Raw genomic sequence first — 23,970 nt, 5'->3', positions numbered from 1 at the left:
AACTACTCCAGTGGAAGATTTTGGTTCCAACCTGTTAGTTCCTTTTTTTCCAAACTGTGATACCTTTTTAAAACGATAAATTGATTCTCGGCAGGCGCATATCTATAAACTTTTGGGGAACAAAGTATTGCGATACATCACAATGTCAATATATCGTCACACCAATAGTATCTACAGTGTTTTTTGGCTTTAAGCAGTCCTGAAAATGAATGGCTAAGATTACAGTTTTTATCTGCTTTTACTCAAACGGCTCATTAGTCGCCATACTTCTGTACTTGGATTTAACCTCCTACGGGGTTGTCCCCATGGGGACTTTGACATACGACTTGCGACCACCCTCATTGTTCTAGCCCCGCAGGGTCAGGTCAGGGTGCAGCCTCTGCTGTTCTAAAGTGGAGGTGTGCGGTACGTTGTTGTTTCCAAACATCAGACATCTGGGCCAGTCCGCACCCCCGCCCCCTACGTAACACTCTCCAGCCACAACAACGACATACCCCTTCTCTCCCCCAGGCTGCAATCATTTGCTATTGGCAGGGAGGGGCACCATCTGCCGCCATAGAGCAAGCAGACGTGCCTGTAAAGGCATTTGATGTGTGTGGAAGCCACGTGTTCGTGACTGTTACTGGCCATGCATAATGCATAAGTGCATTCCAAAGATGATTTAGCAAACTGTAGATCAAGCTTTACAATAGAGCGATAACAAGGACGGATATAAAAAAGACGGAAAGTCTTTCAAGCAGAGATCCTGACAAATTACTGAATGACTTCTGTAACAGAAGACTTGGCATTTATCCAACTTTGCTTTTTATGCTGAACTCATCGAAGGTGGGGTTTTGCCACAAAAGCATTCACATGGTCACTGGCATGTCCCATCTTTCTTATGGATCTACTGTTGTTTAAGTGCAGTTTGTAGGTGAAGGAGAAAAAAGTAGATTTTCTTTTTTATTACAGGTTTTCTTTTCTTAATTAACCCTGGTGGATAAAACGATAACTGAAATTATCGTCATGTAAACAGAAATAATAAAAACATTCGGTAAAATCGATTAGAATTAAATTGTAATTACGCTATCTGAACACTGGAGAGAAGGGGGGCGCCGGTGCGACATGTTTGTTGACATGTCAAACAACTTAAGACTTCATGCACAAAAGTCTTTAACATGTTACTGAGTGTAAATTAAAATTTGTCTGTTTATGGTTATTTTTTGGGAATTGCATGTCTATCTCAGATTTAGTGAAATGTTCTGCATTTTGTCAACTTTTAATTTTGTGCAATAATCCTCATATTTGTGGAATGCTGTGTAGTAGTTTGTCTCCAAGGATCTTTGATCTGACATTAAAGATTGGTTAAAGCAGCATCTGGTTTTGTCAACTGTCATTCAGGGGCAAAAATTAGACTTCGAATTTAAAAGCAAAAGGATGTGCTAATTATCGACATCGACGGATCAGTACATTTTTATCGTGATAATTTTTGTCATACCTCCCAGGTCCACTCTTAATGAACAGGAGATGATGACACACAATTCAGGGACAAAAAGAAAGCAGTAATAACTGAAGATAAATACATTTTTCAAGGAAAGAATTGTTAAAAGCTGGCCGGCCAGGACAAACGTCCCCAAGAGTCCCACACCTTTGCCTTTGAGAAGATCTGCCATAACTCAACGCGTACACTTTTTGTTATTTCCAATGTGAATAGGCAGACCCCCATGTTAACCCATGAAGTGACTCACAAGAAGTGGAATTACTAGGCAGCTGTGTTATCTGTTAATGACCTTTCTTCAGAGAAGAGTGAGTTCCCACTGGTCCTTAAAAGTCTTAAAATGTTGTAAATTTAAATCTGGCAAATCAAGTTCTTAAATTGTCTTAGATTTAATGGAAAATTGCAGTTGGTATTAAATTTACAGACAAATTAATGCCAGGGAAATCACTGTTGACTGCCGTAAATTTCTAATGGTGTGTAATTGTTTTATTAATGGCCCTGGGATTTATACACGTATGTTATATAGTACGTTGTTTGTAACATCGGCTTATGTCAGCGAATTGAGTCGTCTCTCTGATGCCCTTTCCGGTTTTTTAGCGGCAATAGGAGTGAGTGGGAACATGCAATTTAATCAAAAATGGATGGAAGATGGTTTTTTTTAAGAGGTGGCTGGCAGGGGTGAAAATAAAAGTGCCTGTTGCAAAGTAGGGATGTGACAATATATCGAAAAAGATGATATATCGAGGTACTTGGAGCCCAAAAGGTAATCGATATGCTCCCACCAAGAATCGATATATCGTTTTAAAAAGATGTCACTGTTTAAAAAAAAAAAAAAAAAAAAAAAAAAACGGGCCCAACTGGTTGCTACCAAAATGTTCCATTTGAATGGTGTCTACATTATCTCACTGGCTGCCACTGACGGCACTAGACATCTAATTTATTTTGTTGGATTGGACATCTAGTGCCATCATTGGAACTGAAACCACAGCATTCGCAGCCAGTGTTTCGTGGGCATTTAAAGGTCACTTCTGTTCATTTTAGGGCATTTGCAGATTATTTTCTGTTGATTTTGAGTCGCTTCCTATTCATTTGGGGATATTCTTGAGTCACTTACTTTTTAGTAACTCAAAATCAACAGGAAGTGACCTGTAAATGCCACAAAATCAACAGGAAGTGATCCGTAAATGCCTCAAAAGGAAAAGGAATTAACAAAACTCAACAGGAAATGACGCAAAATGCACCAAAATTAACGCATTGCCTGGCATTGGCTGCCACTGATGGCTGTAGATGGCCAATCCTTTTGAAGGGTGAGGGATAACAGCAGTGTTGTTTATCTTACTTTAAAAAAGTAATTGGTTACAGTTAAAAATGACTTCTTCCAAAAAGCAATTGCGTTGGTAACTCAGTTACCTCAATGTAAGAGTAAATAGTTACTCGGTAGAGTAACTGACATTACTTTTCATGTTCTACACGTTATTACATGATCCATTCTATAACATTCCACATCAAATTTGCTTATGAACTGATTGAATTGAACTTTTTTCATTCCCCCCAAAAAACATAGGTCAACCTTTTTACATTTTTTTCTTCAATTTTAACCTATATAAAAGTGTAATAGTATCCAAACTTTAACATTCAAATGCTGTGAGGAAAAAAGCCTTTTTCCTGCTGTGCTGAACCGTTACTTGTGTGTACCGTCACATCCCTAATGTATATACATATATTTTTCAATATGCAGGTGAGGATTGAATCTCTTCTCTTCTATCTTTGCTCTAGTTCAGGGGTGTCCAAACTTTTAGCAAAGGGGGCCAGATTTGGTACGGAAAAAATGTGGGGGGCCGACCTTTGCTGACGTACTTTACAAGAACAATATATTGAAGCAAATTTTAGCAAGCCATTCCTTGTGTGACATTTGCTGTATTATTATTTTTTTATTATTAATAATTTCCACAATCTCGCAACTAGCCTTTGTGACGTTCTCTTTCGACTCTCGGGCTCTTGTGAAATACTGCTGCTGTAAAATTAAACTAGCTTCAAGTTGCTTGAATTTCTCGCTACGTCTCTTCTCTGCAACCTTGCCGTAAATGTCAGCGTGTCTTGTTTGGTAATATCGCCTCACATTGAACTCTCTAAAAACAGCGACTGTCCCTTTGCAAATGAGGCAGACACAGTTGTTTCGTATTTTAGTAAAGAAGTAGTCCAATTTCCACCTATCGTTGACGCGTCGGCCATCGCAGTCAACTTTTTTTGTTTTGATTATCGCCATTTTAGAAGATTGGGAAGAAAGGGTCACATGGGGTAATGTTGCTTAGCGTGCTGCTGCCTTTTAGTGGGTAAATGAGGAGCAGCATTTAGTGTGTAATCTACTTCATATGCTGTTTGCAGTACTGCTGACCAATTTATTAAGTCTGTGTGCGGGCCAGATGTTATTGATTTTATGACAGAGGCTGGGGGCCGGATGAAATTTGACCAAGGGCCGCATTCGGCCCTCGGGCCGGACTTTGGACATGTCTGCTCTAGTTGTTTTGATAAAAAAAAAAGAAAATCACTGTTTATGGATACGTCATTCAAGAAAAGTTTAGGGCAAGTGCCTATTTTTGGTTATAAAAAAACAAAAACAAATTATTATTATATTGTAGCATCTACAAGGACAACGCTCACTTGGTGATGATAATGCATACTGAGCAGGAAAACAGTCCATTATTTTCAATTAATTGTACCCACCTCAACGCCACGAACTCTATGTTAAAAAAAATTCCCGAGCGTATAAGATTCAGATTTCCTTTAAAGCTGGCCACGCCAAATGCTAATGCTAGCAAGAACGCGATTGCTATGCTAATGGTCCGAGCCACCTAGCATTGCGTTTGCAATGGCGTCACTGTCACAACAACCTTCCCCTCCTTCCCTCTCTGCATGCCTTCATGTCCTCAGTAACGGCGTTGCAAAGATGGGAAAACTAATTAATTAGATGACACTCTACAGACAAAAGTAACGCCATTATACTCTAATGCTGTTATTAACAACACTGAATAGCGGCAAATGAATGAATGTAAATTGTCTAGCGTAGTCACTAGCAGCCAGTGAGCTAACATAAACACTTTTCTAATGGAAGATTTTGCTAGCAACCTATTAGTGCCTTTTTTTTTTTTTTTTTAAACAGTGACACCTTTTTTAAAACGATATATCGATTCTTGGTGGGAGCATATCGATAACCTTTTGGGCTACAAAGTATCGCGATATACTGTATCACTTTTTTAATATATTGTGACACCCCTAGTGTTAATACCGCCAGCCCTTCTGTCGCTGTCAATGGCAGTGAATGAGTCAAGTCATAATTTCATTGATTATTTTTACGAAAAAAAAAAAAAAATTCAAGGCCAGAAATAACTATTTTAACAGCTGGTTCCCTGCTTACTCCTTTGAGTGCTCAAAAGAAAGAAGAAAGCGACCCCGGTCACAATAGACACACTCCCATAAGCCCCCTCCCCCTGTCGCTAACTGGCGTCCTCCTCCTCCTTCTTCTTTAGCCGATTGTGTGCATTGAGATTTTCCAGGGATGAGACCAAACAGCAGATGAGCGCCATCCCCTCCGCCCTTTTTTTTCCTTACATGACGGATGATGGAAAGCAACCTGGGTGAAGGTGACAGTCATATTTGGATGATTAAGTGTACAATTGTTTCATTTCCTTTCTCTGTCATGCACCTGCGAAACCGCGAGAACATTTTTTTTCACTTGTAGGATCTTTACCCACAGTCGTGATGGTAAGTCTTCTGGAGGCGTTATCGCCGCAGAAACCATATTTCGTGCTGTGGAAGCTTGCATGTTGCATGCCATTTTCCCCTCCCTACCCCTTCTGAGGTAAATAATTCAGTATTGTGGTGGTTTGCACTTTCTGGGGATAAGTGACGGTTTTTCTTGTGTAGAAGGGGAAATAACCTTATTAGTGAACCATAGGTGTTTAAGACAGAAGCTTCCGGATAGTCATTTTAGTTTTTTGTTATTTTCTCTGGAGCCAACATTTTAAAAAAATGTTCTTTACTGATAATCATGTTCTGGCCACTGCAGGTTGATAGGCTAGGATGCTAACTGCGCTTAACTCAGCCATGAGAACAGGTTCAGCATTTGGCTACATTTCCTTGGTTGATAATGGCAGTAGTCTCGTATCAAACATTTTAATGTAATACAGCAAACTCATTCAATCAGCAGTGCTGCCATTCACCCATTTCTGCCTTGTCTGCTATCCAGAATTAGCGATTTACACGTAAAATGGACAAATTATTCGTAATCATTTGACTGTACTGCTTCATTTTCTGAACAACATTGTTTAAAGTTGTTGCTGATTGACACAATCAGCTGACAAATTCCCTATGTGTTTCTAATAGGCATGTGCTGGTATGAGATTTTGACGGTATGATAACCCTGAGCAAAAATACCGCGGTTTCACGGTATTGCAATTATAGCTCTGAAATGTGTTATTTTGAAATGTTTGTTCGGTATGAAATTAGTTGGTTGAATATTAATGGAGCGTGAGAGCAAGAGACCGCGCATGTGTATGACTAGTATCATTATTTACACATTATAAACACAGACACAGACCCGCTGTCAACACAGAAAGTTGCCAGAGAGAAAAAACACCACTGGCTGTATTATAAAAATGTTATTTTGAACAGATGTTAACAGTGGTGGAAGACTCTACAAAAGTAGGCTAATGGTAGAGAGAAAACTAGTTAGCCGTCTTGGCATACTAACTAGCCACGTTATCTGCTTCATTAATAAGCTTACTTTATAGTATTTTCTTTTTTTTTTCACTATCACACATCACTAGACACATGACACACTGAAGTGAACTCTGGTAGCTTGTGGGAAACATTCATGACAGCCTTAGCTTCCCTTAAATTTTGTGTAAATTGATGGATAACGGTCACGTAAATGTGAAATCATGTTGGAGAGTAAGCCGTATGTTTTTTTTCAGTAGCCAAAATACTCCCACACTAGACTAAGGGAGTTCCAAAAAATCGATTATTAGATGCATCCCGATTCGACAGCTGACGATTTGATTACGATTCATAAAGGTTCAAAAACAAGGATTTTTCCCTTTATACTTCGTAGCTCGTAGAGGAATGAAATTGAAGACACGTCTGCCCCCTGACACCTTTAACGGATGCACAAACAACGTTATGATGGATGCTGCCAGTTACTGAGTGAGGGATTTACTCCTTTTCAAAATACTGGAAAATAAATTTGTGTATGAGACGGGCAGCGACGCGGCGGTTGCGCTTCTGTGCGCAAGTTATTTTTTTAGAGCGTGAGGGGAAGAGAGATAGTTCGTTGCTCCTCGTCTTTCAGTTGTCCAGCAGTAGGTTCAAGTCGTGTTAATTGGAAAAATTCCGTTGGGTTTTGCTAAGTCCTGTGTCCGTCTGTCAGAGTACACGAACCCACTTGTACTGTTTAGCCTTTATTGTTGTTGTTTTTGAGATGTTACTAGTTAGCGCCGAGTGCTATGCTACTTCGCTAACATGTATTTCCATGTCAATTTGTATGTTGTTTGCTGGTATACAAAAGTTACTCTAGATGCAGAATGTTTAAAACCAGGATTAAGTACAGTGGTAACACTACAAACATGTGAAATAGTACAGAAATCTGTGAAGGAAAAGAAGTCTTATTTCTAAAGACACTTTATTTGTTTCCAGAAAATGTGGAATTCATTTCACCAGTGTACATTTTATTGTATTGTTGAGAGAAATAAGTACTGCCTTTGAAACAGCTAATGTTTTTGCACCTTCTTGTGGGGAAAAAAAAAAAAAAGGCAGTTTAAGGGCAGCTTTTTGTTGTATGGGCATGTTTCTATCGTTCCTGTTGAATCATTAGGATATTCTAAATAAATAATGGACATAAATGTATTATTTAGTAATGTACGATGCATTGATAATCGTGATAACCGTGATCGTCGTTCAGTAATCTAATCGTAGCACGCTGAATCGTAATCGAATCAAATCGTGGGGTGCCTAAGTTGCACACCCCTACACTAGAGTAGACTTTTTTAAGGGGGTTTTGAAAAAAGGCCAGGTGTAGTTTTCGACAGCAACAGCGGTGTCACCGACAGAGCAAGAACCGGAGGAGGATGGGTGAGCGCTGCCGCTCCAAGCCACAGATTTCTCGCTGCATTTTTGGGACGTAAAAAAAAAAAAGCTAATAATGTACTACGGTATGACGGAAAATTTTAGTGGTTTTGAAACCGTGACGTTTTCATTCCACGGTAAACCGGTTACTGGCACATGCCTAGTTTCTAACGTACTTGGTAAATGAAGATAATTGATTATTCAGGAATTACTTGAAAAACTGCAGTTTTTCAAGTGTATCGCATTGTGGTTATAGTGACCGCACATTCCTGTAATGATACATAGATCTGGATCAATACGCCGATTGGTCGTGGCAGAATTTCTGATATTAAAACCCATTGTTGTTGTTTGTTTCAGAACTGGTTAGTGTTCTTTCTTACTCTCCATAAGGTAAAACCTACTGGATTACCTGTTACACACCATTGTAGTATATAGTATGACCTTTTAGCAGCAAAGAAAAACCTGCTCAATGTAAATTTCAGTGTAGGAAGTGGAGCATGCATTTTCACATCCATCATCCAGTTTAGAGACCAGAGGATGTGGAACTAAAGCAATTACTGCAATGGACACGGCTAATAAAAGTCAATGAATGTCAGGTTTGAGCTGCTACCGGTACGTGAAACAATTAGGGTCCAATGCAGGGGAATATCTAAGCAGTCAGAAAATGTCACATTTTTGCATGAAACAGCAAAAGCGACTGCTCAGTCAGGCTGATGATCCACTCATAGCCATTGACCACAAAAATCCATTCTGGTTTGGGTAATCTGTTTTGGATTATGTACTTACTGTCCATTTAAAATAATGTTGTAAAACATGACTTTAAAACTTCAGCGTTTGAAAAATTAGGATCCCCACGTTTATCTGCTTACTGAGATTTAAATCCCACTTTGGCAGGCCACAATCTCTGTTATTCCAGCAGGGTAACTCAAATAGTGTATCAATCCAGGAATCCAATGTGGCTATTGTAATCCCTTCCGAGCAGATGAGATGAAGGGCTAATGCCCGATTTTTCTGGCGGTACGGGATGCGTCACATTAAATTATCCTCTTCCTATAAACTCATAAATCCACTTTGTGATGATTTGTAGCAGTTTCTTTGTCTTTTCCTGAATGCACTGTTACAGTGTTCATGGGGATCATTAAAAAGCATTAAAACTCAAAAAATAGATTTTGTCAAAATTCATGCCTTGACTACTAACTAAATTTTAGGCATTAAAATTGCGTAAACTTGATGGTTAAGAAAGATATTTTTTTAACATAATTTTTAGCAATACAGATTATCAGTGCCGATATTTGGAAATTGGAGGGGTATCGTTGATTGGCCTTTTTTGAATCAGACCGGCCGATATGGAGAAAAATCAATTCAAAACTGGGTTGAAGTTAAATTATTTCAGTTGTATTGAAATTGAATTTTATTTATTATGAAAAAAAATTATTACTTGGTATTATTAGTTATCTAAGTTTTTACTGAACTTTGTAAGAGGTGCTGCTGAGCCAGAGAACTTGGTGTATTTTTGTGGTATTTTCTGTGGAAATTTTTCAGAGAGCTATTTATTTAACCTTTTATTTGTGTGATTCAATAAATATGGTTTAGGCATTCCATTGAAGTTCCGTGTTTGCATTATTCAAAATTTTTATGCCATTTTTTACACTTTTACTGCAAATGAATATCGTTCCAAAAATGTGTTATTGGCCCCTCTTTCTAATAATCGGTATCGGTCCTGAAAAACCCATATCGGTCGATCTCTAATAATTTATTAGTTGTCTGATATTATCGGGTAGCCGATATCGGCAGATAAAAGCATTTTAAAGTGATATCAGATAATGTAGACATCAGTAGTGCAATATAGGCACTTTTTCCAAGTTGAAAAGTTGAAGCTGTTCTCCTATGTTTCACAGAATGTTTATTGGAAAACCTTGAAGAACCTTGAACATTTATCATTATTAAAGCTCCCAGTGGGGCATCACAATACACTTAGCCATAATATGTTAAATCCCCAACAGCAAAAATCGGTGTCAATTTGATATCTGTATTGGATTTTTGGAGTGGGACAATATCGTATTATCGTTTAAAAATTAATGATCTGACAACTCTACTTAGAATTTGTGAGTTTGAATCTCCAATTGGCCGTGGGCATTAAATAAGTAAAAATTAGCATTAAAAAGCATTAAATGAGATTTGCTGACACCTGTAAAAACTACTGTTGCAACGATTAATTAACTCAAGAAATTTGATTGGAAAGAAAAATTCGAATTAAATTTTGCTGCTCGTTTAATTAAAGTGGCGTTGTAAAGGTTTGTTTTGAAAGTGTTTGCATTTAGTTGGATACACTGCCCTCTAGTGACAAAGGTAAATTTGACATAACTCATTTCACATGGCTAAATCCAGCGGCTTGGTGTTAAAACCAACATAAGCGAAGGTTTTGTTTGAGCTAATGATTTGTAATGCATTCGTAATTTAGTTTATGGGTATATTTAGCCATTTTTTGTTGGAATATGTGTTTAAACCATTTGTTAAGAGCATTCTAAGAAAAAAAAAAGGTTAGCATATAAGCTAGTGGACTTTTGCTATGTAAGTTAGCAAACTGTTCTTTTGTTGTACTTAGAGCCTCATTTATTTATTTATTTTTTTTAATACCGTTTGAGGCTCAGCTCAGGATTTTTAATTTTTTTTATGTTCCTTATCCGATTACTCGATTATTCGAACTAACTAGTTCACTAAAATAATCGATAGCTGTAGCCCTAGTAGAAACCCTGTGTTAAAAGTTTAGCTCAACAATCAATGATAAGGGACTTTATATTAAGGTTGTCCCAATCATGTCATTGTCATGAAAAAATTGTTCATCAACAAAATATTTTACTAATTGTCACCATTGACGAATTTGAATCTTGTGGCAGAAGATTATGGTGTACTCATTTTTTACTGTGTAGACTTGAATGCATTTTAACTTTTATTTGCAATCTGTGTAACATCACATTACAATTTTTTGGGCAGCATTTACTCGGGTGCTCTCTAAATCAAGGATTACTTGACTCTGTTTAGCTAGCTGGCTGAGTGGGGGAGGCGCCTTGCCTCTGTTTCCTCGGTAACAGTATCCCACAAAACTCGTCTCGGAGAGAGCAGGCCTCGTTAGGGCAATTGTGAGCCACTGAAGCATGTCTGCTAAGTTCAACATCGTCTCCAGGCCTGATGGTCATTTCTCAATGTTCTGGACGATTTTGTTTAGAATGCTAAGCGTGATAAGACATTTCTTGCTTTGAACTAACTTTATTTTTTGTCTGTTTTTCTTGCCAGACCGGCCTTTTGAGGGTCCCGAGCTTCACTCTCAACCCATTTTAATTGTGCGTGGGAAGAAGAGAGAAGACGTTTTAATGAACCCCTACACGCTAGCCGACACAATGACCGATAAGTAAGTGGTGTATCGTTCTCATGCAAGTGTCTGGCATTACTCTGTTTGGTTTGTTTATTCAGTGTGAGCGTAAGATGTCCATGTACATGCTGTTTTGTCTCAAGTTATAACTCCACACTTGGTACCAGGAAAGTGTTGCTGACTGTTCTGGTACAACACAGGAGGGGTAAACAGGGCGGGGAAGTTCATAACTAGAATTGTCCCAATCACATATTTTTGAACCAGATTTCGACTCACCTGATTTTGAGGATCAACCGATATCGAGCACCAAGGATTTATTTATTATTTAATACAAAACATTTCTTTTTGTTTCTTTTTGGCAATATCCTTGTCCGTCTTGATTATATTGTTGCTTGGTAGCCATTAATTAAAAAAAAATATATATATATTTTTTTAGTAAAAATCTTAAAACCCCAATCTTTTTCACCCGATTCCTATACCACCTAATTTTTTTGTGTGCTTGTAGTTCTTAACTTATTCACTGCCATTAACAGCAACTGGCATTAGGGGTGGGAACCTCTGGGTACCTCATAATATAATTTGCGATACAAGGCTCACGATTATCCCACGATATGGCGATATAACAATTATCGATGCATGGGTCAGGAAATCATTCTAGCAAAGTCTACAAAACAACTAATGAACAGAAAAACAAGCTATTTTCATCGTTCTGCTTTAATTTGAATGAGTTTATCAGTACTAGACTTCAAATTCATTTGAACCTCACACTTCAAACGGATTGGACATCTATAGCAGTCAATGGCAACCAAAGAGTTTAATTTTGGGGCATTTCACGTCATTTGCTGTTGATTTTCAGTCACCTCTTGTAGATTTTGGGGCATATCTGGGTCACTTGCTGTTGGTTTTGGGTTACTGAACAGGAAGGGAATCTCTCCCAAATGAATAAGCAGTGACTTAAACTCAACAGGAAGTGACGTGTAAATAAATGCCCTAAAGTGAACCGAAAGTGACTTGAAAGTAAAGATGTCCTGATCGATCGGGTCCGATCACGTCATTTTCAAAGTATCGGAATCGGCAAAAACATATCGGACATGCCTTTTATAAATATGTATATATATATATTTTTAATTAAATCGTTTTCTAATTGTATGTAACGTTACAGACAAAATGTCTAACACTCATCCAGAGTCTTTAGTTTTGGCTTAAAGTAGGGCTGTCAAATTTATCGCGTTAACGGCGGTAATTAATTTTTAAAAAATTAATCACGTTAAAATATTTAACGCAATTAACGCATGCGCTGCACGACCCACTCACGCATTGTCGCGTTCAATCTATAATGGCGCTGTTTTACCTATATATAGAACTAAAAGTCAGCGTAAAATGAGTAGAGTGAATTCTGGCAGTCTTTGGTGCCTTTATTTAATTGGCTAAAGCCTTAAAATCTCTCTCTCAACAATTAGAAACATCGTGGGAAGCAATGTGGGGAAGAAAGGTGTAGTAGTTGATCTTTTTCTTAACACCCTATGTTATTTCCGAACGCAGAGAAGATATATCAATTGGTGTCACTACGCACAGTCATGGTTGCACTTCCCATCATGCATTTGGGCAGAACAGTTAAATGGCTACAGTATCATTTACTGAAAGCTCAACAAATACACTAGATGGCAATATTTAGTCACAATATACAAAGTCACATTTATCCTTTAAGAATTACAAGTCTTTCTATCCGTGGATCCCTCTCCCAGAAAGAATGTTAATAATGTAAATGCCATCTTGAGTATTTATTGTCATAATAAACAAATACAGTACTTATGTACTGTATGTTGAATGTATATATTCGTCCGAGTTTTATCCATTTTTTTCTTAATGCATTGCCAAAATGTATATGATCGGGAAAAATTATAGTGAATGATTGGAATTGAATCGGGAGCAAAAAAAAAAAAAAAAGCAATCGGATCGGGAAATATCGGGATCGGCAGATACTCAAACTAAAACGATGGGGATCGGATCGGGAGCAAAAAAACATGATCGGAACAACCCTACTTGAAAGTGCCCCGAAAATTGGAATGACTGGCTGCGAATCCTCTGGAACGAACGTTCCTTTGGCCCTCCCAGTCTAAATGGATTGAGGGTTTAGCGGCGTCAATGGCAGCTATTGAGTTAACAGTGTAGTGATAGCAACTTGTTGGTTGGTAAAACGGTATGTCAATTCTTGGCAGGAGCATACTGATAATCTACAAAGTATCACGAAAAATCCCGATTTCGATATTTGTCACACCCCGGATGAGCAATAAATGTATTTGAACTGGGAAAGTTGGCATGCAGTGATCATGTTTCACTGCCATTGACGGTGATAAACGTCCAATTTATTTTAACTGGGAGGGCTAACAATTATCAAACCATCGCCGTCAATGGCAGCCAATTAAATAATACTTAATGATATAAATAAATACATTTTTAAAAACGATCTTTTTCACCCGATTCCGATCTTCTAAAAATGAAGTGATAGGAACCGGTTTCCAATCACCTGATCAGATCAGCGACATCCCTATTCATAACACAGAGTATGACATGTTTGGGGTGTGGGGTTGTTGGAAGTTGAATGATATTGAAGGCATCAGAGGCTTTGAAGTGTTTTTTTCCTTGTAATTCCCTCATCATTAAGTTCTATTAATTCTATTCTGCTTTCATTTGTCAACTTTATCTCTATCTATCCACGTTGGTTGGAGACTTTGTGCACTGTAAACTAAAACAATCTGCCGTCAGTACCCGTAATAAGTGAAGTAAGTTCCAGAGGCCAGTCAGCTGAAAGGGATCTTCGCAAACAACAAGGCAGCCCCAGTTATGAGGCAACATGTTTCTCACAATGTGAATTTAAAGAGGCAGCACAGTGTTCTCGTAGTTGGGACATCTGCCACGCAGTTCTAAGGGTCAGGGTTTGAATATCTGCTCATGTAGTGGTTGTGTGGCATTTGCCTATTCTTCTCCACACTTGCCAAATTTTGTATGTAAATCTGTTTTTAAAGCTGTGACTGTATGTTACTTGGTTAATTTATTGTTTAAACATTTACTACGGGGTTCCTACAAGTCCTTGAAATCCTTGAAAATGCTTGGATTTTACTGTCGTGTTGTCAAGCAATGAAAAGTAAGTGAATTTTGCGTAAAGTCCTTGAAAATGCTTCGAAGTGTCAGTCAAACAATATTTCATTGCCAAGTTTAAAAATTTATTATGTGAAGGAAATTTAAAATAAATTAACTGTTTAACTAGCTTTTTTGTTTTTCCTGTTATACCGAACTGTGACCCTCGTACCGAGGTGCGTACCGAACTGTGACTTGTGTGTACTGTTACACCCTTAGTATTATGCAATTAGTGAGGTTTCACAAGGAAACTTTGGTTGTTTTTGTCATACATACACATTAAAAAAAAATGAAAAAATCTTTATAACAGTATAGAAAAAAAAAATGTAAGAGGACCTAGAAGGGTCAGGGATATGTCATTGGACAAGGACAATATCGTGTAATTGATCAAAAATGTTTAATGAACAAGTCTGTAAACGCAAAAAGTAGAGCTGTCTCGACTCGACGTCATCGATGACGTAAATGCGTCGACGAGCAAGACATCCATCCACTGTTAATGAAGGGTTTAAAAAATATATTGCGTGGAAAGTTTAGCATGTCGGATGCTCAGTATGCAAGCGGGGAAACCGGCAAAATGCCAAAAAAGCGCACCAGAGTGGCCAAAACATTGACTTATTTCAACGAAACAAAGGAGGGTACACTGTTGTGTCCTGTCTCTTCGATGCTAAGCTTGGCTGCACGTCCGCCGTGAATGAATACCTAAAGCGCCGTCACCCAGTTGTAATTTTGGAAGACGACAGGAGACAACAAGCTGGCAGATCGTAAGTCCATCTAACTAACTAACGACATGTTTTATTGAAGTTACTAAGCCTGTCGCGATATGCAATGGGTCCATTTATCGCACGGTAAATAAAAATGAGGGCAGTAATTTTCATAGCTGCGTTTTATCGCCGCGTGCATACATTTGTGCGCGTGTGTTGATAACATATGAACTTCAGTTCCTTTCACAGATGTTTATTGGTCATCAACACGCCGTAGAATTAAAGTTCAGACAAACAAAATAAGGAAACACAACACATCTATATTAAGCACTGTAAATGTTATGATTACTACATTGAAGCTAATGGGGAAAAAAGACAACCTTCTTTAGCCTGCTATAAAACATTTGCAGTCTTCTATAAAACGCAAACTTGCGGTTAAAAGGTGACACTTCAAACATGAAAAATCGCTGGTTAACAGCATTTGCAAATTGGAAAAAATATAAATACTTACACCACATGCAATGACAAAAAAGTGCCTTTTTTGCAGATTGTAAAGCTTGCGGTTTAGTGAAAGTACTTCCGGTGAACATTTCAAAATAAAAGGACATCATATAAGTAACAATTTCTGGAGTTAATCCCACATACTTCAGAATTCAGATTTTCCACCAAGACTAGCTTTAAAATAACACCCTGTATGAAAATCTGATTGGCAGTAAATAATTATTATAATTATTATAATACTGTTATATATATGCTGTCAAATTTATCGCGTTAACGGGCGGTAATTAATTTTTTAAATTAATCACGTTAAAATATTTAACGCATGCGCGAAATGACCCGCTCAAGCATTGCCTCAGATTACATTGACGCCGTTTTTTTTGCAGATTGAGAGCTAAGAGGCAGAGTGCGAGTGGACCCAGGCGTTCATTGGACTGCGCCGTTTATTGACATAAGCTTTGGCAACTCTTTCACAACAATCATAACTATTGTGGCGAGTGACGTGGGGATGAATGACAAGAGATGTTCTTTTTCTTAACACGCTTTATTGAACACAACACAGAACATATATCATTTGCAGCCACCACTGACAGTCATGGTTGCCCAACTTCCCATCATACATTTGGGTGGAACATTTAAGTCGATACAGTATCATTTAGTGAAAGCACAACAAAATAATATTCCTATCTCTGCAAAAAAAATAATGTTCACAAAAAGAAAAGCGCTCAATTCACAGAGAACTGGCATTCCCAATCAAAATAGCTATGCAAAATACACATAATACTTACTCAGACTTTGGTCAAACTCTATTCAAACATTTCGTTTAGCTCAACAAATACACTAGATGGCAATATTTAGTCACAATATACAAACTATCAGAGGTCTCGTACGTTGTGAAGTCAACACTCAAATGAACATAAGGTACAATGAACCCGGAAACTACGGCGTCAGTCGAGGGGCAAAACGCACTCGTCGGCTAGATCTCTTAATTTAAAACTCGCCATTGACACCTTGTGGTGTATTTCAATCACTACCTTACGTAGTTAAAGACGATGTGGAAGAACAGCAGGGAGCCCATGTGACGTCCGGCTCGGTGACGTCAACAATGCCGAGCTATTAGTTTGTTTTTTGATTGAAAATTTTACAAATTTTAATAAAGCGAAAACATTAAAAAGGGTTTTAATATAAAATTACTATAACTTGTACTCACATTTATCTTTTAAAAAGAACTACTAGTCTTTCTTTCTGTGGATCCCTTTCACTAAAAGAATGTTAATAATGTTAATGCCATCTTGTGGATTTATTGTTATAATAAACAAATACTGTACTTATGTACAGTATGTTGAATGGATATATCCGTCTTGTGTCTTATCTTCCCATTCCAACAATAATTTACAGAAAAATATGGCATATTTTAGAGATGTTTTGAATTGCGATTAATTAAGATTAATTAATTTTTAAGCTGTGATTAACTCGGTTAAAATTTTTAATCGTTTGACAGCCCTAATCGTTAACTATAATCTTAATGCTAGATTGTTTTTCAAGAATTGTTTTGAATCATGTTGGAAAGGCAAAGCCAGTGTTCTGAATCTGTCTACATTCCATTCTTTTGCACTAGTTAATTCTATCAGCATTTGACCTCATTGTTTATTTGTGATTTATTATTGTTAATTTTGTGTTTATTTGCACTTTAATAAAGAATTTAAGTGTTCCAAAATGTTTTTGTGAATTAATAAGCGTCAACAAAAATTTCACTGCTAAATCAGTAATAAATAAAATATTAGATTACGGTAGTCGACTAATTGGGAGAAAATTAGTCGTTCGGGAAAGCCCTACTAAAAACCAACATGTTTAAAAATAAGAGGAACCAATATTTCATTTGTCAATATGCAGTGAAAGTTTAGCGGTAAGCGATGATGTTGTTGGCGAGCCGTCCGGCTCGGATGAAAGGTATCCAGGCAACCCCAGTGGGATCGAAAAGGGTAGGGGGAGGGGCTGCCCTCTTTTTATTGTCTGCCTGTTGCTAGTCTGTGTTGTTGTATGATTGTTCACCAGCGAAGAATGATAAATGTTACGGGGAAAGGAAGTAAGGGGAAAAGTTGGAGGAGGTTCCCCTTCCCGCCTATATAGAACAAAACCCCCCTCCTCAACAAGCGCCTGCTTAACATCCATACAAAGGAAAGCAGAAGATGCTACTTATTTGCTTTCCAGTTCGCACAAAACGTGCAAACAAATGTCCCCTTATTTCCTTGAAACGAACATTTGTTCAGTGTGGGATATCGGTCCACATTCCTCTTGGATACAAGCATTCCATTCGGTATTCCCAGATACTAACTGGCCTGTCTCCAGAGCCCCTTTCGAACCTCCCAAACAAAGTTGACCTCGTTGATATTTGAACACTTGTTGCACTTCTGTGCATCTTTTATGCTCTAGCATTGGATTCAAGCAAGATGTAATAGGTTTTGGGATGAGAAAAGTTTAAAAAGCCAGATTTTGCGCGGTAATCCTCTTCAAGGCAACCACCCATTTCCATTCTAGAGCAGGATTTCTAATTTTTATCCTAGCTTGACAAATGTGTTCCAGTGACGGTGCAGTAGAACCATAAAACTTTATGGGAAAATATTGCTGAACCCTTTTAAGCCCGGCCCCGTTTTGCCCGATTTTGAATGCTTTTGATTTTGCCTTTATATTTCAAAGAAAGAGTTGTTCACGAAGGCCTGGGTGCGTCCCTATGTTCAGGACAACATAACCGTCATGTGCAAACTGGTGTTTTCTTCACTCTGATCAATTATATCAATATTTTGGGCTCATGAAGACAAAAATAATCCTAAACTTATACGTTAACATTTGTAATGATGCCATACGATTTAAAACCAAACATGCTCAAAGAATTGTTTTAAAGCTTGATAATATTTATTCAACAGAAAAAATATTAAAATGGAAAAAATAGTTTTATATTTCATCTCGGCTCATTTTCTGTTTGGAGATTCTTTAGTGGGTGAGACCAAGGAAGCCTTAGTGGGAACTTGATAATGCATTTGCTGGAGAAATTGCAACTGTAGCTTTGCTTTGGCAGTTAAACCCCTAGTCATTACTTCTCAAATAATGGGGCGCGCCCCCGAGCGATGCCGGGGGTGGCGCATATGACCTCGGGGAACATACTTTATAGCCGTTGCTGTTTTCTGAGTGAATCTCTGATCCATGGGGGCTCCAATAGGTCTCCTGCAATATTTGCGGCGACTGTGTTGTAATTCAATGGAAGATTCATCTGAAAAATCCACCTTTTGCCACAAAACAGTGAAGTTTGGTGGTGGCAAAATCATGGTCAGGGGTTACATCCAGTATGGGGGTGTGCGAAAGATCTGCAGGGTGGAAGGCCACATAAAGAGTCATAAATATCAACAAATCTTAGCTGCCTCTTACATTCCTAACAATAAAAAGGGACACATTCTGCAGCAGGATGGTGCTCCATCGCATACTTCAATCAACATCCTCCAGGACTGGCCACCCCAGTCACCAGACATGAACATCATTGAGCAGATCTGGGGTAGGATGAAAGAGGAAGCATGGAAGACGAAACTCAAGGATGTTGATGAACTCTGGGAGGCATGCAAGACTGCTTTCTTTGATGTTCCTGATGTGAACCGCATGGATGCAGTCCTTTAAGCCCATGGAAGTCATACAAAATATTCAATTTGGATCTCACAGCACCACTACTTAATTTGCTTATGTTATTGAACATATTTTTTTGTATTTGAAGTACATTTTTTGTTCAATTTTCACACTACTTTCTTTAGGAGACAAAACTTGTCTTGCCAAAATTTGACCTTTATGTCTTCATTAAATGATAAATCTTTTTTCAGTGAAACAAATATATTTTTTTACATACAACATCATTTGGAAGGGTCTTGGCTTTCATATGAGACATTTCTGAAAACAATTGAAAAAGTAAAAGTCGGGCTATTACCAATTGTTTCTACAAAATGGATAAGCGACAAGACTTTTGTCAGGGACTGTAGAATAAAGGTGTAATTGCACATCCACACAGTGGCTTTCTCATTTTCAGAATATGTGCAGTATTTTTGGACCAAACACGAGCACACAGCAAGGAGCATTCGAGAGATGAAGAGCTCAGACGAAGAAATTTGACGAAGCTTTTGGCTTTGACTTTTAAAACGGTGGGAGATGAGGACAGGCCAGTCTGTTTACTGTGTCTAAAAATGTTTGCAGCGGACGGCAGGAAGTTAAATAAATTAAGACGTCACTTAAAGACATTAGACCCCAATCTCATTTAGCATTTATCTGTAAGTAAGCCAAATTGATTTTTTTTCCCCCCGTGCTGAATATTGCCAACAATCGTTCCACTTTTTCAGTGTTGCATCAGTAAACTAGCGAGCGCTGTTAGCATCAAGGTGGCCTACCAATTTGCTCAGAGCAAAGTAACCCCACACCATAGCAAAGGAGCTGATACTGCCTGTGGCAGAAAAAAAAATTGCCATCTATCCAATGACACTGTCGTTTTTGTTCTATTCGTTTTTGTTTTTTCGGTCAAATTGTTTGGCTTATTGTCCTAATGAGTTAATGTTGCTAATCAATTTGAATTATTATTGATCATTTTTATTAAATTTCATTTTTCAGTGTCAAATGATCAAAAAATGTACTTGAGTGTATTTTTACAGTTTACGGCGGGAGGTTACATAACAGAAAATAATTTAGAAGCAATGTCCTAAGTCATTTCCTGTTGATTTGGAGGTCACTTCATGCTCATATCAGATCACTTCCTGTTGATTTGGGTTGTTTAGGGGTCCCATCCTGTTGATTTGGGGGCATTTTGGGGTCACTTCCTGTTAATTGATGATTTGGTGAAAAATGTTGATGTTTTGGTCAAAAATGTGGAAATTTTAAAATGTGAATGGTTTGGCGAATACGTTGAAATTAGAATGATGCGTGAATTTTGTCAAAAATGGTGAGGTTTTGGCCAAACTATGAAAAATTTAAAATGTGAAATGTTTGAATATGTTGAAATTGGAATTATGTGTGATTTTTTTTTTTTTTGTCAAAAATGGTAAGGTTTTTGTCAAGTGGTGAGGTTTTGGTCAAAAATGAAAATTTTAAAATATGTGAAATTTTTGGTGAATATGTTGAGGTTGGAATGAGTTGGGAATGAATTTTTGTCAAAAATGGTGAAATATGGGTCAAATGTGAAAAATTCAAAATATGTCAAATTTTTGGTGTATATGTTGACATTGGAATTATGTGTGACTTTTTGTCAAAAATTGTGAGGTTTTGGTCAAAAGTGAAATTTTTTAAATATGTGAAATGTTTGAATATGTCGAAGTTGGAATGAGTTATGAATGAATTTTGTCAAAAATGGTGAAATTTGGGTCAAAATTTGAGGTTTTGGTAAAAAATGTGAAAAATTGGCAGTATTTGAAATGTTTGGTGAATATGTTGAGTTGGAATAACGTTTGAATGAATTTTGGTAAATATGTGACATTTCGGTCATTGAAAATATGTGCTTGTTGATGGAATATATTGAAGTTGAAATCATGTTATGTGAATGTCATGAAAATGACTGGGAAGGTTTCCAAGCTGAAATATTAAATGTGTCCTAGGAAATGAATACGACTTTTTTTGCTCAAAGAAAGTGAAGTTTTAAAAACCGTGAATTTTTTGGCTGAAGTTGGAACACAGTAAATAGGTGAAAGCGTGTGAAAGGAGTAGCATACCCCAAAAGTGAGGAGAACAAGATTAAAGAGAAGAAGAATTAAAAAAAGAAACATAGATGTAGCTTTAGCATGTAATGCAAAGCTCCAATCAGTTATTTAATTTATCACTTTTTTGGATGGATTTGTGTCCAAAATATGATATACTATCATTACAAAGTCACTTGCTGTAGTACCGGTATTTCATAGCACTTTTAACAATGGAGAATCTGCTTTATCCAAGTATGCTAATTTTTTTTTCGTGTTTTTGACAAAACCTCCATTTCTTTCCCAGACCCCTATCATTTTGTTTACCTCCCTCACCTGCAGAGATGCCCGTTGATAGCGCTGTCAGGGAGCCTGAATGATAGATCGAGGGGGTTGTTTGGGGGTAGTGTTGTGGCTTCCTGGAAAGAGTGCACCGTTGCAGGGAATCTGTCTGCTGTATAGGCATGTGCTTTGTTTTTTTTTGCATGAGTCAAGATCCCCAATGTTGTTTCTTTAGTTAAGCCAGGGATGAAAGTACAATGGATTCACTGAATGCATTCTGTTCAACAACCTTTGATGAACTTTTAGTCTTAGAGGAATTGAGGAAATGTTTCAGGGTTTAACTTCAGACTTCTGAATTTTCACTGAAATAAAATTGTAAGAATAAAAACCCTTTCCATATGAATTGACATCAGATGTCTTGGTTAGAGATGTGGTTGGTTGGGACGCTCAACAGTTGGTCGTGGTTTACAATGTGGTTTTAAGTAAGACCGAAACCTGCTTTACCGCAAACACCTGCCTTTAACTGAAATAGATCTGTAGCTTCTTATGAGCTTTAGAGTATTTAGATTTCATCCAGACGCGGCAATGGAAGTGAAGTAAACTGTAAATTCCCTAAAATGAATAGGAAGTGACCTATAAATGCAGACAAAAGACTGCTGTGAATGCTCTGGTTTCAGTGCCTGAGACAGCACTAGCCTTCCAGTCCATTCAGAATGAATTAGATGTCTAACGCCTTCAGTGGCAGCCAGTTAGCTAACATAGACACTAATCTAAGTGAAGATTGAGGGAGCAACCTGTTCATTCCTTTTTAAAAATTTTTTAAACAGTAACAACTTTTAAAAACGATTTAGCCATAATTTCTGTACTATAAACCTCTACTTTTTCCCCTCATTTTGAATCCTGTGGCTTATAGTCAAGTGCGGCTTATTTCTTAATTTATTTGGGTTAATAGGCAACACTTTATTTGACAGCGTCGTCATAAGACTGCAATAAGACCGTCATAATTATGACATGACGCTATCATGGACATTAATGAATGCTTATGACAGATGTCATTAAGTGTCATCCTGCAAATAATGTCGTTAACCCCATAAATGTCCAGCTAGGATCTTTTACATCCATTCAAAAGTGCGATAATTTGCCGGGTGGCACAAAATGACTTGAAATGATCTTCTGTCATAAGCATTCATTAATGCTCATGGCAGTGTTATGTCATAATTATGATGGTCTTATGGTAGTCTTATGGCACCAATCTCAAATGTGTTACCAAAATACCATAAGTAGCAATTAATGAAACAACTGGAACAGTAACTGAAGAAATTGGCACAGAACATGAATTTTGATTGTTATTTATATCTGTAGCGCTACAATGCATGCTAGGAGGCATGTTGGATGACAACAGTGTTGACAGCAGAGGTTGACTTTCTCCCCCAAGGGAGCATTGATGGCCAAATGAAGCTTCTTGAAGCAATGAATGGAGGTTCATTCATGGTGGTTCATTTGGTCTTATGACAGTCTTATGATACCTCTGTTAAATAAAGTGTTACCGGTTAATATCTTTTGGTGTAATTATACAATGTATTATTATTAATTATTATTATTATTAATAATACAGTGAGAACAGCTGCTGCTTATAGTCCGGTGCGGCTTATGAACAAATGCCGTTTTCGTGTCAAATTTGGTGGGTAGCGGCTGATAGTCAGATGCGCCTTATAGTGCGTTACTCACTTTGAATAAATTGAAGAAACTACCAGCCGTAGCGAGTCTACTTTGCTCTGTTTATTTGTCATCCAAGACTTGAGGTGCGTTCAGGTTCATGGCAATGAAAATAGTAAACACACATAGCCTACCTTTGGAAGATCGATGGAGTTGCCGTTTGATACGGTCATAATGTGCAGGTCCTTACTTAGTTGTCAGACTCATGTTGAAAAAGGTTTTAGTACTCTTGATAACAACGAGCCAGCTGAATTAGGTGAGTTTGAATAACACACAACAGTTGGTAACAAGAAACTGACCTGTTTATTCATTGACAAACACAAAACATTCTAAATAACAAACAGAAATGGCATAGTCAGTCAGTAAAATGTGCAAATAATATTGTAAACTGTCTTAAAAAAGCAAAACACACCAACAACCTCAGTGGAAAATCCCACAAATCCTCCAAGCTATTAGATGCTTTTTATGTTTCGTGCATTAGTTACAAAAATTGTATAAAAAGCCTCTCAGGTTTAAATAAACGACTATTTCAGTATCAAGTTAACATTTTAAAACAGTAAATAAAATACTCAAGTCCCCATTCTGTATCAGCAGCTTTAAACTACATTCAATTCATTTAATTTTGCGAAACAACTGTTAAAGTTGTTAAAATTCCTCCCGTTATTCCATAATTTCCCTTCTGTCTACTTTCGACATGTGAAAGTTTTAAAACTGTTTTGAAGATAGATTCAAGTCAAGATTTTGCCGATTTAGGAGTATTTTAGATAAAAATTTAATTAGGTTCGCTTGGAAGGTTCACAACAGCCTACTAGGGAAGTCATCTGCTTTAAGATGGCGGCTGTTTACTAACGCATCTGATTTTCAATACTTCAATGTTGCTAACGCAGTCGAGTCCTCGTGTAGCATCTAGTTCTATATACATATGATATCTATTATCTCCAGTAAAAAGACGTTGACGTAGTTTGTAGCGGCTGT

At 37.5% G+C, this 23,970-nt stretch overlaps 1 protein-coding gene across 7 annotated transcripts in view; it reads left to right on the top strand.

Annotated features, from left to right (window-relative positions):
- sema4d (sema domain, immunoglobulin domain (Ig), transmembrane domain (TM) and short cytoplasmic domain, (semaphorin) 4D) overlaps positions 1-23,970 on the top strand; it is a 93,102-nt gene that overhangs the window by 7,003 nt on the left and 62,129 nt on the right. For 5 of the 7 annotated variants that reach the window (XM_057818327.1, XM_057818328.1, XM_057818329.1 and 2 more), the window contains exon 2: positions 10,892-11,006. In XM_057818327.1, the coding sequence (XP_057674310.1) occupies positions 10,969-11,006 (38 nt within the window). In that variant the 5' untranslated portion in view covers positions 10,892-10,968. Of the gene's footprint in view, positions 1-4,751; positions 5,240-10,891; positions 11,007-23,970 lie in introns of those variants that run through there. The other 2 variants (XM_057818323.1, XM_057818325.1) reach the window with 2 other exon arrangements.

Source organism: Corythoichthys intestinalis, chromosome 17 (assembly GCF_030265065.1).
Source record: "Corythoichthys intestinalis isolate RoL2023-P3 chromosome 17, ASM3026506v1, whole genome shotgun sequence".
NCBI lineage: Eukaryota > Metazoa > Chordata > Actinopteri > Syngnathiformes > Syngnathidae > Corythoichthys > Corythoichthys intestinalis.
Note: the sequence above shows the minus strand (reverse complement) of the source record. Positions and strands in the feature narration are given on the sequence as shown.